This window comes from Scyliorhinus torazame, chromosome 4, assembly GCF_047496885.1.
Source record: "Scyliorhinus torazame isolate Kashiwa2021f chromosome 4, sScyTor2.1, whole genome shotgun sequence".
NCBI classification, from domain to species: Eukaryota; Metazoa; Chordata; class Chondrichthyes; order Carcharhiniformes; family Scyliorhinidae; genus Scyliorhinus; species Scyliorhinus torazame.
In genome coordinates this window covers 183,533,006-183,548,001 of record NC_092710.1, presented here as the reverse complement: position 1 = coordinate 183,548,001, position 14,996 = coordinate 183,533,006, and the positions used below count along the sequence as shown (strand labels likewise).

Sequence of the window (14,996 nt, the reverse complement as noted above, 5' to 3'; positions counted from 1 at the left end):
TTACATGTTTAAAGAGAGATGGCTAATGGAACATTATTTATATTTTGAATGGTTCCCTGAATTGTAGATAATTTGAGGGATTGTATTTAGTCCTAGCTATGAAGATCATGAAACTTAATGGGATATAGGTGATGTAATTAATGATAAGAGCCAGATCTGTCTAGTTTTGCAGTCCCTTATGGGATTTAAAGTTGAACAGCGGTTTTGCCAAATTCTGTTCGATTGAGCAGAAACATGCTGGATCTTCTCTTGAAAGGAACTCTCTCCAAAGGTCTGCACAGCTAAGAAACTGACCTGTTTTGTTAACCTTTTTTTCTAAGTGACATTTGAACTGTCTTGAGTTGCTTAATTGGAATTACTGGCAGGTGTAGATCGTTCAAGATTCTCCTTTTGTTTAAGAACTGTTTAATTGATAATTGTACAGTTATTTTTTTGATGTTAATGTGAGTGTTTAAATTAAAGTTTCTTTGAACATAAAAGATACCTATTGGTCAGAATCATCACTCCTGGCGTGAAGTATCCTTTCCTCATAGTTTTACAAATAGAAAAATGTTTGGGGTTCTCGTCAGCAATTCTAATAAAAGTCGGGGGCTGGTTCGCTATCCTAACAAAATGTAAATTCAGTGTGAAATGTCATGTGAGAGTACCTTTAAGAAATGGGTGTTTATAAATGGGTGTGTATATAAATATCTGTAGTGAGAGTACCTTTAAGAAATGGGTGTTTACTACTGCAGTGATGTCAGAGAGTGGGTGGAGCTGGGCTGTCTGTCAGCTTTTTACTTTCGTTTCTGAGCAGGATGCAGGGTGTGTTTTAGTTTTGTTTTCGGTGTTGGAGCTGAAGCCAGACCAAGCAGGTGTACTGCTGTTCTCCCTGCCATCAAAACACTATCTCTTGATCATTTGGTGAATTCAGAATTATGAATATTCTCAGTAGTGAAGTTAAGCTTGATGTCTTTCTGTTTTGAAGGTTTTTTAAGTCTTATGGATGTTAAAAGGACAGCTTAATCATTACTTAGTGTTGTATTCTTTGGGGGTTGTATTTGAATTGATGGTTGCTAAGATGTTCACTGTATGTTTCAAAAAGGTTAACTTGAGTTCATAGAATAAACATTGTTTTACTTTAAAAATTACTTTTCCATTTCTGCTGTACCACACCTCTAGAGTGGGCCGTGTGCTCCCCCATACCACAATCTATTAAAAGTTGTGGGTCAGGTGAACTTCATGATACACTTTGGGGTTATCCAAACCCTGGCCCATAACAAATTGGGGGCTAAATATCTGTTACAGATTTGACTATTAAAAAAACATTATTTCATGAAAGTGCTTTTGGTATTTTAAATACCCTTAAGTACTTAATCCCTATTACAAAGAAACATTTATATTCATAACCCCACATCAAAGGCAACTAATCCTTTAATAACCTGAAATCTTAATCAAACTGTGAACATACAGCCCCACACTGATAATAACAGGGTGTGGCAAGCAGTCGTGTATTATTAATGCTATAATGATAGCATTTACGAGTATGTCAACAAACAACTACTAGATCAGATTTTCTTCAACTTTAAAGGCACAGTTGTTTTCAATTTTGAAAGCACCCGCCATTTAAATAACTCGGCAGTTGACAGTTCTACAGACCCCAAAAGCCCTTCACGAGCATTCATGACATCTTTAAATATCTGCAACTTCTACACTGCTTAATAAGGCCTTTGCTTCAGTGAAAAGGGTCTGTTTGAACTCAGCACTGAGTTGTATACGCATTGTGTTTATATGACTCAATTTGTTTTAATTCAACTGTGAACCTTCATTAGGCTTTGACCTAGTGGCTTATAAATTCTTAGTTGAAATAAATTACATTTTCCATCCCAGGTACAAAGTATCAAATCATTTAACATTCTTGTTTCCTGGTTATTGTTTACATTCTGTTATCTTTTTGGGTACTTGTACCTTGATTTCCTTCACATTTTTTGTTAACTTTAAGAATTCTTTTACAGAAATCACCGGCAAAGAAGTTGGGCCATGCAATTAGTAAGTCCCTTGGATGTGTACCAAGCCGAGAGCCACCTCATCCTGTATACCCTGAGATGCCAGAGAAACCTCTAGATTTGGCTCATATAGTGTGAGTAACCTTTAGAGGATGTTTAGTTATGAATATTGGTGCAGCTTTTATTGGAAAGCAAGTTTAAACTTGAAATTGACTCCAAGCAAGGTTTGGAACTGAATCACTGCAATAACTTGCTGTATAATTCAATGGTTCAACTTTATTTGTCCTTTTTCGAAAATGGTAATCCAAGTTTACATTAATTGCACACAATGTGAGGAACTATTCATTCAAGATTGCCAGTAATTTTACAAGGCATATCCTTCCTTAAGGTTCTGAAAATCTGTAATTAACCAAAAAAAATCTGCTATCCGTCTTGACAAGACCATACCAGTACTTATGAAGCAAACATCCTTATAAATGGTAAAACAGGAGATAATGAAATCCACAGCACAAAAGAACCAGAGTAGGCCATTCAATCTATCATGCCTATTATGTTCAATTAGATGATGGTTGATCTGTGCCTCAACTCCTCCAATTTCTAAACTTTAAATACCTTACCTCATGTAAATATATTGATTGCAGTCTTCAAAATTACAATTCACCCACTATGTCCATCCCTTTTCACATAGTACAAAGTAAGCAAAGAAAATAAACTAGAATGCTTGGAAAACCAGCAATGCTAGAGGGTAATGCTTTTCAGTTTTCGAAACGGCGCAGGAATCTCTCAGCCCGGGGCCGGGCCGGAGAATCCCCGCGACCGGGCCATGCCGCCCCAACACCGTTGTGGAGAATCAGTGCCATTGGCGCCAGCGTGTTTGGCGCCGGTCGCGGACCGCTCTACGAGGCCGGCCTGCCGATTCTCGGGTTGGGATGGGCCGAGCGTCCATCGTGGAAACGCTGAGTCCATCCACGCCATCCACACCTGCGCTCAGCCGGCGGGAACTCAGCGTGGAAGGGTCGGGTGGCGGCCTGTGGAGGGGAGGGGGGCGGCGACCCCGGGGGGGGCCTCCGATGCGGCCACCGATCGGCGGGTCGGCCTCTCTGGCTGGGGGCCTCGTTTCCTATGCGCCGGCCCCTGTAGTCCTGTACCATGTTGCGACGGGGCCGGCGCGTTGAAGGAAGCCACTGTGCATGCGTGTGTTGGTGCCGGCGCCACTGCGCATGAGCGAATCCCATGGTGCACAGTTCACGGCAGGATCGGCAGCTGGAGCGCCGTGAACCGCTCCAGCGCTGTGCTCGCCCCCTGTAGTGGCAGAATTAGTCCTGTCAGCGGCCCGTTCACGCCGTCGTAAAACGCGACGGCGTTTACAACGGCGTGGACACTCTGCCGCGGGATGAGAGAATCCCGCCCAGGAATTTAAATTTTACAATTTTTCCTTTATCTTGTTATTAATAGTGATTCTCTTAACTTCAGTTTCCAATTGGATGAGTTAAAACAGTTTTATTAGCTTTACTGGCTGAATCCTGTCCAAACAAGATGCCTCTCCAATAATCATTTTGTGCCTTTCAAGTGGTTTAGCAGCCATTTCACGAGTTATCGAATGGCCAAATATATTAATCCAGTTTGGGGGAGAGAGAAATCTAGGTAGGTAAACATCTTGGTTCAGTGATGTGGGCGTTGTCAGACTTCAGCTATGGAACCAAAGTGTTTGCTTTTATATGCATAATCAACTTGTAAGTTTTGAAATCTAAACTAAACTGCAATTTTGCTTGTGTCATTGAAACATCCAAAAAATGAGACTTTTGATTTCCGAAACTGGGAATGAAACTTCAAAGTTGAGCAGCAAGTTGGAGTTCAGTGGTCAAAGTTCAAAGTTTCCCTCAATCCGGTGAATCTAAATGCTTGGTAACTACTTTAAAAGTCAGGTGATTTTTGCGTGAAGCCTGCAATCTCTTATGACCAGTTTGAGTGAGAATGGCGATTGTGACAAACTGTGGGAAGTTTTGTGCTATGGACCCAACTGAACTGCAGTTGAAATAAGGTAAGCTGATATTATGGAGGAATTTATAACAGGAGGGAGTTTATCTTTCAACTTACTTTAATTTGATTATACTATTAAAGAGAAAGTAACTCTATCTCTCGGACTGATGCTGATAACAGCGCAAACATCTTCATCTGCCAGTTAAAAATAAACACACTACACACAATTTTTAACAACCAGTGCCAATTGAAGCTGGATATCAGATAAGAAATCAATGGCATTTTTACCTATGTTCAGCCCTCTGAATGCACTGTGCTGGCAGTTACAGTGGGTGATTATTGTGTGACAGGGCAATAACCTTTATGAGCGTCAAAATTAATTAGAAGAATGGTGCTTGTTTCTGTATAGTTATTGTTATCTAAATAATCAACAGATTGAACCTGCAGCCAGAGAAAATCAACCTCCTCTGCCTCTTTGAGAATGAATCTGATCATAACTGGTACTTCAAAATTAAACTAGTTCCTGTTTAGAAATACCTTGATTTGATTACGTCGCTTTGGCATTTGCAGTACCCAAGAGAAATGGTTTATCCAAATGTAAAAATCTATTTTATCAAGTTAGATCATGCATAAGAATTCACGGGTACTCTCTGAGTGAGACACAGATGACTTCGTGCAATTGTGTTCCTAAATGTGTGTTAATTTTTCTGGTGGCAGTGAGACGTGAACCCTTTTGAATTGGATTGGATTTGTTCATTGTCACGTGTACCGAGGTACAGTGAAAAGTATTTTTCTGCGAGCAGCTCAACAGATCATTAAGTACATAGGAAGAAAAGGGAATAAAAGAAAATACATAATAGGGCAACACAACATATACAATGTATACATAAGCACTGGCATCGGATGAAGCAAACAGGGTGTAGTGTTAATGAGGTCAGTCCATAAGAGGGTCATTTAGGAGTCTGGTGACAGTGGGGAAGAAGCTGTTTTTGAGTCTGTTCGTGCGTGCTCTCAGACTTCTGCATCTCCTAATTTTCCAAATTCCAGCACTGTTGCTTGCACAGCTTGTCAAATGCAGAATGACGAGCCTCGATATAGGTTTCTGCACAATGTAACCTTTCAGGTAAAGTAAGACATTTAAAATTAATGAACTCTGGTAAGACAGACAGTGGAAATGCAGAATAGGACTCATGACTTCATTCACCTGGACTGAAATGGAATGCTTTGGAGAGAAATTATATTTATATATATATTTATTTTTACAGGCAGTTTTGAAGGAAAATATTAAGTAAAAGAAAAAAATCAATGGTGGTGTTATTTCACCTGTCAGCATTGATGAACTAGAATTTTGTTTAGTGCCACATAACTATTTGAGAGTGTCATTGTTTGCTAATTTAAGTTGGGACTGAGGTCAAAGATAAAGGGCACGATTCTCCGTCCCCCCACTGGGTCAGGTCCCGAATTCCCCGCCACTGGAGATTCGGCGGGGGCGGGAATCGCGCCGGTCGGTGCAAATCCCCCGGCGAGTCTCGGGTCCGCGATGGGCCGAAGTCCCGCCGCTGTCAACCCACGCCAGCCGGCGTGGATTGAACCACCTTTCGAACGGCGGGACAAGGCGACGCGGGCGGGCTCTGGAGTCCTGGGGGGGGCGCGGGGCGATCTGGCCCCAGGGGGTGCCCCCACGGTGGCCTGGCCCGCGATCGGGGCCCACAGATCCGCGGGCGGGCCTGTGCCATGGGGGCACTCTTTTCCTTCCGCCTTCGCCATGGTCTCCACTATGGCGGAGGCAGAAGAGACCCCCTCCACTGCGCACGCGCGGGGATGCCTTAAGCGGCCGCTGAAGCTCCCGCGCATGCGCCGCACGGCAAAGTCATTTCCGCGCCAGCTGGCGGGGCACCAAAGGCCTTTCCCGCCAGCTGGCGGGGCGGAAATCAGTCCGGCGCGGGCCTCGCCCCTCAAGGTGAGGGCTCGGCCCCTCAAGATGCGTAGAATTCCGCACCTTTGGGGCGGCGCGATGCCGGACTGATACGTGCCGTTTTTGGCGCCGGTCGGCGGACATCGCGCCGATTACGGAGAATCCCGCCCAAAAAGTTTTTAGTGCTGACAATATGTAAAACTCCTTCTTGTAGTAATAATAATAATTTTTATTGGTGTCACAAGTAGGCTTACATGAACATTGCAATGAAGTTACTGTGAAAAGCCCCTAGTCGCCACATTCCGGCACCTGTTCGGGTCACAGAGGGAGAATTCAGAATGTCCAAATTATCTAACAAGCAGGTCTTTCGGGACTTGTGGGAGGAAACGGGAGCACCCGGAGGGAGCACCCGGAGGAAACCCACGCAGATACAGGGAGAACGCGCAGACTCCGCACAGACAGTGACCCAAGCCGGGAATCGAACTCTGGTACTTGCCACTGTGAAGCAACAGTGCTAACCATTGTGCTACCGTGCCACGCGCCAAGCATGCACAAGGTGAGGTTTTGGAACAGTTTGGAGTCTATACAATGAAAGCATAGAGCCTGTAGAGCACACTGAAAATCAGACATATTGGTTGAAATCTTCTATCCTCCTTCGCGGCTGGGATTTTCTCGGGCAACCCAATCGACTCACAGAGCAGGGTGCTGAATTAAAATTAAATCAGCTACAGAAAGAGAAATAATGGGCGCAATTCAGCTGCCCCGCCGCGATCGACGATGATGTGACGGGGCCAGTGAATCTCGTGAGAGCCCTCAACGGAATCTCGTGAGACGTCACGATCTGGATCTCGCTCTCGCTGGGGCTTGATCCAGATCAGGATATTTAAATGATAGATTAGGCTCGTTCGGCAGATTCACCTGGCTCCTGGGACTTACCGGCCGCGCCTGGGAGACCTCGCCGGGGCGCCGTTTAGTCCTGGTCCACGCAAATGTTTTGCCAGGTCATTGGAGACCCCTGTATGGTCAGGGAGAGGGATGGGTGGCACTCTGTCTCTGGGCACCTTGGCACTTCCACTAGGGCAGCTTGCCAGTGCCACCCTGGCACTTCCAGGGTGTCAGGCTGGCAGTGCCAGGTTGCCCAGGTGACAGGTTGGCACTGCCAGGGATCGGTCCCAGGGGCGGCCTTACCAGGTTGAAGGTGGAGCTTTCCAGGTACCATCCCAAGGTTTCGAGGGAGGTGGAAGGAGAGACGGAAGGGCATGGGAGTTCTGAGGGGGAGGGGGGTGGATGGTAAAAATTGGTGCAGCCAGACAAAACGATACCCTGATCTGCAAGGAGCCTTTCCTGCTGGAATTCCCTCTCAGTGCGGTTTCAGTGGAGAGAATCTCCTGGAGGCCAAAACAAAAAGCAAAGTGTCGTTGAATAACAGGATGTTCCGCGGCACTGCAGGCTGAATCACACCCCATGTGAGAGAAAGAAAGATTGGGGTCATAAAGAAAAAAAATGTAATTCTGTGGTGTGTTTAATTTGTTGGCAGGTTACCATGGAATAATATAAAGTTTTGTGGGGTGCTATTGATGATGTGTGATACTGGTAACGGTGGTAGCAGATTTGAATACAGGAAATGAAAACTTGGCCATAATTATTACTGACAGAATTATTCAATATATTTTCACATTTTGTTTTTCAGTGGTAGATGTGTTTCGTTATTTGACCTTTTTATTTTGTTTAATTTATTTCTAACAGAGTGCAAGGGTATCATTGTAAAATCCAATCATTGCGCAACCGTTGGTGATGATTTAATTCATGCTGCCCAATGTTCTATAGAACACACAGGAAAGTTGAGCTGTCAATTCCCAACAGCAGATATCATCGATAACAGCAATTGAATCAAACTAGTATAAAGAGTTCAAATGTGCGTGGGCACAGGTAAACGGTTAGGACTAAATTTAGGGTCCAGTTTTTATTTCAATGCAAGGATACTAATGTCATTGGTTAAAGGTCTGAAGCAGACAGTATAAAGCAATTTGAGAGACAATTGCAGATTTTTCTTGGAAGAGTGGAAGGATTTCTGGATATGTTGGGAATCTGGTGAGGTGATGTCAAAAGAGATTCAAAATTAGACAGAATTAACTTTCCCGTTCTCTTGTGGCCCATGACGTTTCCTGCAATTATGGTGATGTGAACACCAGCTGAGGGCATGAAAAGTCTCAGCCCTGATGACTCCTAGAAGGTCTATGCATATGAAGAATGTCTACCAATGCATTTTACTGGAGAATAATTCTGTCTGCGGAATTGTATCTATGTAAAAATAGAACCTAGAACATAGAACATTACAGCGCAGTACAGGCCCTTCGGCCTTCGATGTTGCGCCGACCTGTGAAACCACTCTAAAGCCCATCTACACTATTCCCTTATCATCCATATATCTTTCCAATGACCATTTGAATGCCCTTAGTGTTGGCGAGTCCACTACTGTTGCAGGCAGGGCATTCCACGCCCTTACTACTCTCTGAGTAAAGAACCTACCTCTGACATCTGTCCTATATCTATCTCCCCTCAAATTAAAGCTATGTCCCCTCGTGCTAGACATCACCATCCGAGGAAAAAGGCTCTCACTGTCCACCCTATCTAATTCTCTGATCATCTTGTATGCCTCAATTAAGTCACCTCTTAACCTTCTTCTCTCTAAGGAAAACAGCCTCAAGTCCCTCAGCCTTCCCTCATAAGATCTTCCCTCCATACCAGGCAACATTCTGGTAAATCTCCTCTGCACCCTTTCCAATTCTTCCACGTCCTTCCTATAATGTGGCGACCAGAATTGCATGCAATACTCCAAATGCGGCTGCACCAGAGTTTTGTACAGCTGCAACATGACCTCATGGCTCCGAAACTCAATCCCTCTATCAATAAAAACTAACACACCGTACGCCTTCTTAACAACCCTCTCAATCTGAGTGGCAACTTTCAGGGATCTATGTACATGGACACCGAGATCTCTCTGCTCATCCACACTACCAAGAATCTTACCATCAGCCCAGTACTCTGTCTTCCTGTTCTTCCTTCCAAAATGAATCACCTCACACTTTTCTGCATTAAACTCCATTTGCCACCTCAGCCCAGCGCTGCAGCTTATCTATGTCCCTCTGTAACATGTAACATCCTTCCGCACTGTCCACAACTCCACTGACTTTAGTGTCATCTGCAAATTTACTCATGCATCCTTCTACACCCTCCTCCAGGTCATTTATAAAAATGACAAACAGCAGTGGCCCCAAAACAGACTCCAGTCTGAACATTTCCCATCAACCACCGCCCTTTGTCTTCTTCCAGCTAGCCAATCTATGATCCAAACTGCTAAATCACCCTGAATCCCATGCCTCCGTATTTTCTGCAGTAGCTTACCGTGGGGAACCTTATCAAAAGCTTTACTGAAATCCATATACACCACATCAACTGCTTTACCCTCATCCACCTGTTTGGTCACCTTCTCAAAGAACTCAGTAAGGTTTGTGAGGCACGACCGACCATTCACAAAACCGTGTTGACTATCTCTAATCAAATTATTCCTTTCCAGATGATTATAAATCCTATCTCTTATAAACCTTTCCCAGACTTTGCCCACAACAGAAGTAAGGCCCACTGGTCTATAGTTACCGGGGTTGTCTCTACTCCCCTTCTTGAACAAGGGGACAACATTTGCTATTCTCCAGTCTTCTGGCACAATTCCTGCAGACAAAGATGACTTAAAGATCAAAGCCAAAGTCTCAGCAATCTCCTCCCTAGCTGCCCAGAGAATCCTAAGATAAATCCCATCCGGCCAAGGGGATTTATCTATTTTCACACTTTTCAGAATTGCTAACACCTCCTCCTTATAAACCTCAAGCCCTTCTAGTCTAGTAACCTGAATCTCAGTATTCTCCTCGCCAACATTGTCTTTTTCCTGTGTGAATACTGATGAAAAATATTCATTTAGCACCTCTCCTATCTCCTTGGACTCCACGCACAACTTCCCACTACTGTCCTTGACTGGCCCGACTCTTACCCTCGTCATTCTTTTATTCCTGACATATCTATAGAAAGCTTTAGGGTTATCCTTGATCCTACCTGCCAAAGACTTCTCATGTCCCCTCCTGGCTCTTCTTAGCTCTCTCTTTAGGTCCTTCCTAGTTAACTTGTAACTCTCGAGCGCCCTAACTGAACCTTGATGTCTCATCTTTACATAAGCCTCCTTCTTCCTCTTGACAAGTGTTTTGACTGCTTTAGTAAACCACGGTTTCCTTGCTCGACCACTTCCTCCCTGCCTGACAGGTACATACTTATCAAGGACACGCAGTAGCTGTTCCTTGAACAAGCTCCACATTTCCATTGTACCCATCTCCTGCAGTTTTCCTCTCCATCCGATGCATTCTAAGTCTTGCCTCATCCCACCATAATTGCCTTTCCCCCAGATATAACTCTTGCACTGTGGTATATACCTATCCCTTTCCATCACTAAAGTAAACGTAATCGAATTGTGGTCACTATCACCAAAGTGCTCACCTACCTCCAAATCTAACACCTGTCCTGGTTCATTACCCAGTACCAAATCCAATATGGCCTCTCCTCTCGTTGGCCTATCTACATACTGTGTCAGGAAACCCTCCTACACACATTGGACAAAAACGGACCCATCTAAAGTACTCGAACTATCGCGTTTCCAGTCAATGTTTGGAAAGTTAAAGCCCCCCATAACAACTACCCTGTTGCTTTCGCTCCTATCCAGAATCATCGTTGCAATCCTTTCCTCTACATCTCTGGAACTTTCGGAGGCCTATAGATAACTCCGAACAGGGTGACCTCTTCTTTCCTGTTTCTAACTTCAGCCCATACTACCTCAGTAGACGAGTCCTCATCAAACGTCCTTTCTGCCACCATAATACTGTCCTTGACTAACAATGCCACCCCTCCCCCTCTTTTACCACCTTCCCTGAGCTTATGAAATATCTAAACCCCGGCACCTGCAACAACCATTCCTGTCCCTGCTCTATCCATGTCTCCTAAATGGCCACAACATCGAAGTCCCAGATACCGACCCATGCCACAAGTTCACCCACCTTATTCCGGATGCTCCTGGCATTGAAGAAGACAGACTTTAAACCACCTTCCTGCCTGCCGGTACACTCCTGCAACTTTGAAACCGTTCTCATGACCTCACTACTCTCAACCTCCTGTATACTGGAGGTACAATTCAGGTTCCCAATCCCCTGCTGAACTAGTTTAAACCCTCCCGAAGAGCATTAGCAAATTTTCCCCCCAGGATATTGGTACCCCTCTGGTCCAGGTGTAGACCATCCCGTTTGTAGAGGTTCCACCGACCCCAGAATGAGCCCCAATTATCCAGAAATCTGAAACCCTCCCTCCTGCACCATCCCTGTAGCCACGTGTTCAACTCCTCTCTCTCCCTTTTCCTCATCTCGCTAGCACGTGTCACGGGTAACAACCCAGAGATAATAACTCTGTTCGTTCTAGATCTAAGTTTCCACCCTAGCTCCCTGAATTCCTGCCTTACATCCCTATCCCATTTCCTACCTATGTCATTGGTAGCTATGTGGCCACGACTGCGGGCTGCTCCCCCTCCCCCTTAAGGATCCCGAAAACATGATCTGAGACATCACGGACCCTGGCACCTGGGAGGCAATACACCAATCGCGAGTCTCTCTCGTTCCCACAGAATCTCCTATCTATCCCCCTAACTATGGAGTCTTCAATGACTAATGCTCTACTCCTCTCCCCCTTCTCTTCTGAGTAACAGGGACTGTGCCAGAGACCTGTACCCCATGGCTTACCCCTGGTAAGTCGTCCCCCTCCAACAGTATCCAAAGCGGTATACTTGTTACTAAGGGGAATGACCACAGGGGATCCCTGTACTGACTGCTTCCTCCCAGCCCCTCTCACCATCACCAATCTATCTTTATTCTTCGGAGTAACTACATCCCTAAAGCTTCGATCTATCACCACCTCTGCCTCCCGAATGATCCGAAGTTCATCCAGCTCCAGCTCCTGTTCCCGAACGTGGTTTCTGAGGAGCTGGAGATGGGTGCACTTCCCACAGATTAAATCAGCAGGGACACTGACGGCATCCCTCACCTCAAACATTCTGCGGGAGGAACATTGCACTACCTTCCCTGCCATGCCCTCTAGATTAAAAAAAAAGAAAAAGAATGAAAGAGCTTACTTATTATTCACTCTGCCCCTTAGGTTAAAGGAGGTGGAAGAGTGGGGGACACTACAAGTGTAGTGTCTAGGGTTTAGAAACTGCCCAACTTAATTACAGGTAAAAATAAAACACTTAACCAGCAACCACTGCGCCCCACACAAAACAGCAATCAGCTGTTATGGGCCTGCGCAAACAATTTAAATCTTTACTACTTACCCAGCAGTCACTCTGCCCTCACTCCGACTGGATTCAGTTGGAAACTCCCTACAGTAAGTTTAAAAAAAAATTTACTCCCCGTCTCAGCAAGCACTCACTCAGCAACCACTGCGCCCCGCACGATAACACCTCAGGGAGAAGAAAAACTACTTACCAGTCATCAGTCAATCACTTACCTGCAGGCTGTGATGTCACGGTTCAACTTCTTTCTACTTCTACCTGCCCTCGAGCCTTCCTCAGCTGGGATCTTTACAGCGGTTGTCATTTATTGGTTAGAGGAGTGGGTCGGAAGGGAAACACTGAAGAAGTGATTCGGGTTTAAGTGTCATTTGACAACAGCTCCTCCACAAACCACCTTCAAGTTACGGTGACCACAGTGCACGTATGCAAATTTCCCCCGCAACAGCCAATCAGCAGCTCCGATCTTCTGCCCTCTGCTGGATCTCACATGTTTATGTTTAGCATTACTGCTCTAAACTAACCACTGGAATATGAAACAACATAAGATTATTGGGTTGGATTCTCCATGTGAGAGTCGAAGGGTGCGATTTTCTTGCTGTGTTATGCTCAAGCGAGAGCACAACGCAGCCGGAGAATCTTGGGAGAGGCCTCCAGAGGACATCCCGACAGTCTCCGCGCTTCTCGAGGTTCACCCCTGCGAGACGTCTGAACTCCAGCCAAAGTGGGTGGCATCGAATGACGCTCATGGAAATAGGTCGGAATCTTACTTATGACCTACCTGCCCAGGATCCATCAGACTCCATCTATTCTCTGGCCTCCCAAGGGAGGCTGCAGCCAGATGCCGATCAGTGCTGGTTCACACAAATGTGGACTAGGCGGAACGGCACCTGGGGGGGTATCCCGGGCCATTGGAGACCGCTGAGTGGTTAGGGTAAATGCAGGGTGGCTCACTGGCACTCCACCTGGAATGCGGGAAGCACCTTGGCACTGCCCAGCTGGCACCTTGGCACTGTCACCCTGGAACTGCCAAGATGCCCGGATGACACTGCCAAGACGGCAGGAGCACTGCCCGAGTGCCAGAATCGGGCAGTGGGGTTTGTATAACACATTAAACACCTTTTCGCAAAACCATTATGATGCCTCTGTGACAGGGCCGGGGGAGGAGGGAAGGCATGGTATGTAGGGATGAGACAGGACCGTTGAGCTGCTGTTTCCAGGTCCTCTAGTCGGCCTGGAGGCAATCAGGTTGTCCCGTGTACATCAGCCCTGCTGCTCACATCATTCAGCCGTCTGTGCCTGGCTGGGCCCCTTGTCCTGGCCATCCTCCTCATCGGGTGAGGCATGCCGTTCCTCCACCTCCTCTGCCAGCACGTCACCCCTCTGCAGTGCGATGTTGTGGAGAACGGAGCAGGCCACCAAGATGTGGGAGACCCTCTCAAGGCTGGAGGGCCCTACCAGAGCGGTCCCGGCACCTGAACTGCTCCTTCAGCACGATGATGCAACGCTTGCTGACACCCTTGATCGCTGCTTGGGCATTTTGGTTCTGCGATTCGGTCTGAGGCTGCCTGATAGTTGTCATCAGCCCCAACTGCAGTGGATGACCCCTGTCACCCAAGAGCCAACCCCTCACCCAGGGGAGCGCCTCAAAGATGTCGGATACCTTCAATTGATCCTGGACAAAGGCTTTGTGCACGCTGCTAGGATAGTAGGTGCAGACCAGATGAGAAGCAGGTTGTCACACGCCAGCTGCACATGGAGGGAGTGGATTCCCTCCCAATTGAAGGGCACCCCTTCATGCTGCGGTGTTCCCCTGCAGTGAGGCTGTGCCTTGGATGGGTGCACTGAGGGGTGACAATACCGGTGGGCCACTGGCTGCGCTCGACCATGCTCATCCCATTGATAGGTCGGCTGAAGTTTAGAGGTTCCTTGGGAGATGGCCTGTGGGGTCGGGGGCCACTGATGGAGCTCTGTACATTAGTGGGTCACGGTGAGCAGTCAGTGGAGTTTGCAGCCAGATAGCTGCCTTGCAGGCCGAGGCAATGTGGTCCGTGCCTGGACACTCCGGCCCCAGGAGGACTCCCCGAGCCCACGTCCCATCTCCTGGTCTCCCCTCCCACTACTCACTTCAGCCGCTGCAGTCCCTTCTGCCTGGTGAAAGCAGAGCATCGCAGGAGGCCAGAGACTACTGGGTCGGGCCAGTTAATGCTATGCTAATGGCCGTTAGAGTACAATTTGTATGCCCACGCCAGCGGAGTGTGGGAACGCATTCACACCTCTGTCGAGGCGCCGGAGCATGGCATTTAGTTGAGCGCTCAGCGCTGACTTAATTTTCGGCTGATGTGCTATTCTCTGCTTGATCGCGATTCATAAATCCAGCATCTCTGGATGGAGAACCCGACCATTGTTCGAAACACAACAAGCCAAATTGGTGTCTCTGGAATGAAGACACAAGCTTATATTTTGGGCCAAAAACAGAAAATACTGGAAAATCTCAGCAGGTCTGACGGCATCTGTGGAGAGAGACGGGAGCTGACGTTTTGTGTCTGGATGACTCTTTGTCAAATATATTTTGGGAGTGGACATTTCTCAAGCATTGATCATTCTAAAGTAGGGCCCTGCCAGCATGTAACATGACTCAATTGTTCTACACATGTCCACTAACCTGCTGTGTATTTCCAGCATTTTCTGCTTTTATTTCAGTTCCCCAACATCTGCAGACTTTGATTAGATTGGAACATGT

The 14,996-nt window shown here is 46.5% G+C and overlaps 1 protein-coding gene across 13 annotated transcripts in view; it reads left to right on the top strand.

Annotated features, from left to right (window-relative positions):
• LOC140410628 (dystrobrevin beta) overlaps positions 1 to 14,996 on the top strand; it is a 964,620-nt gene that overhangs the window by 499,954 nt on the left and 449,670 nt on the right. For all 13 annotated transcript variants that reach the window (XM_072498957.1, XM_072498958.1, XM_072498965.1 and 10 more), the window contains one exon: positions 1,995 to 2,119. In XM_072498957.1, coding sequence (XP_072355058.1) covers positions 1,995 to 2,119 — 125 coding nt within the window. The remainder of the gene's footprint in view (positions 1 to 1,994; positions 2,120 to 14,996) is intronic.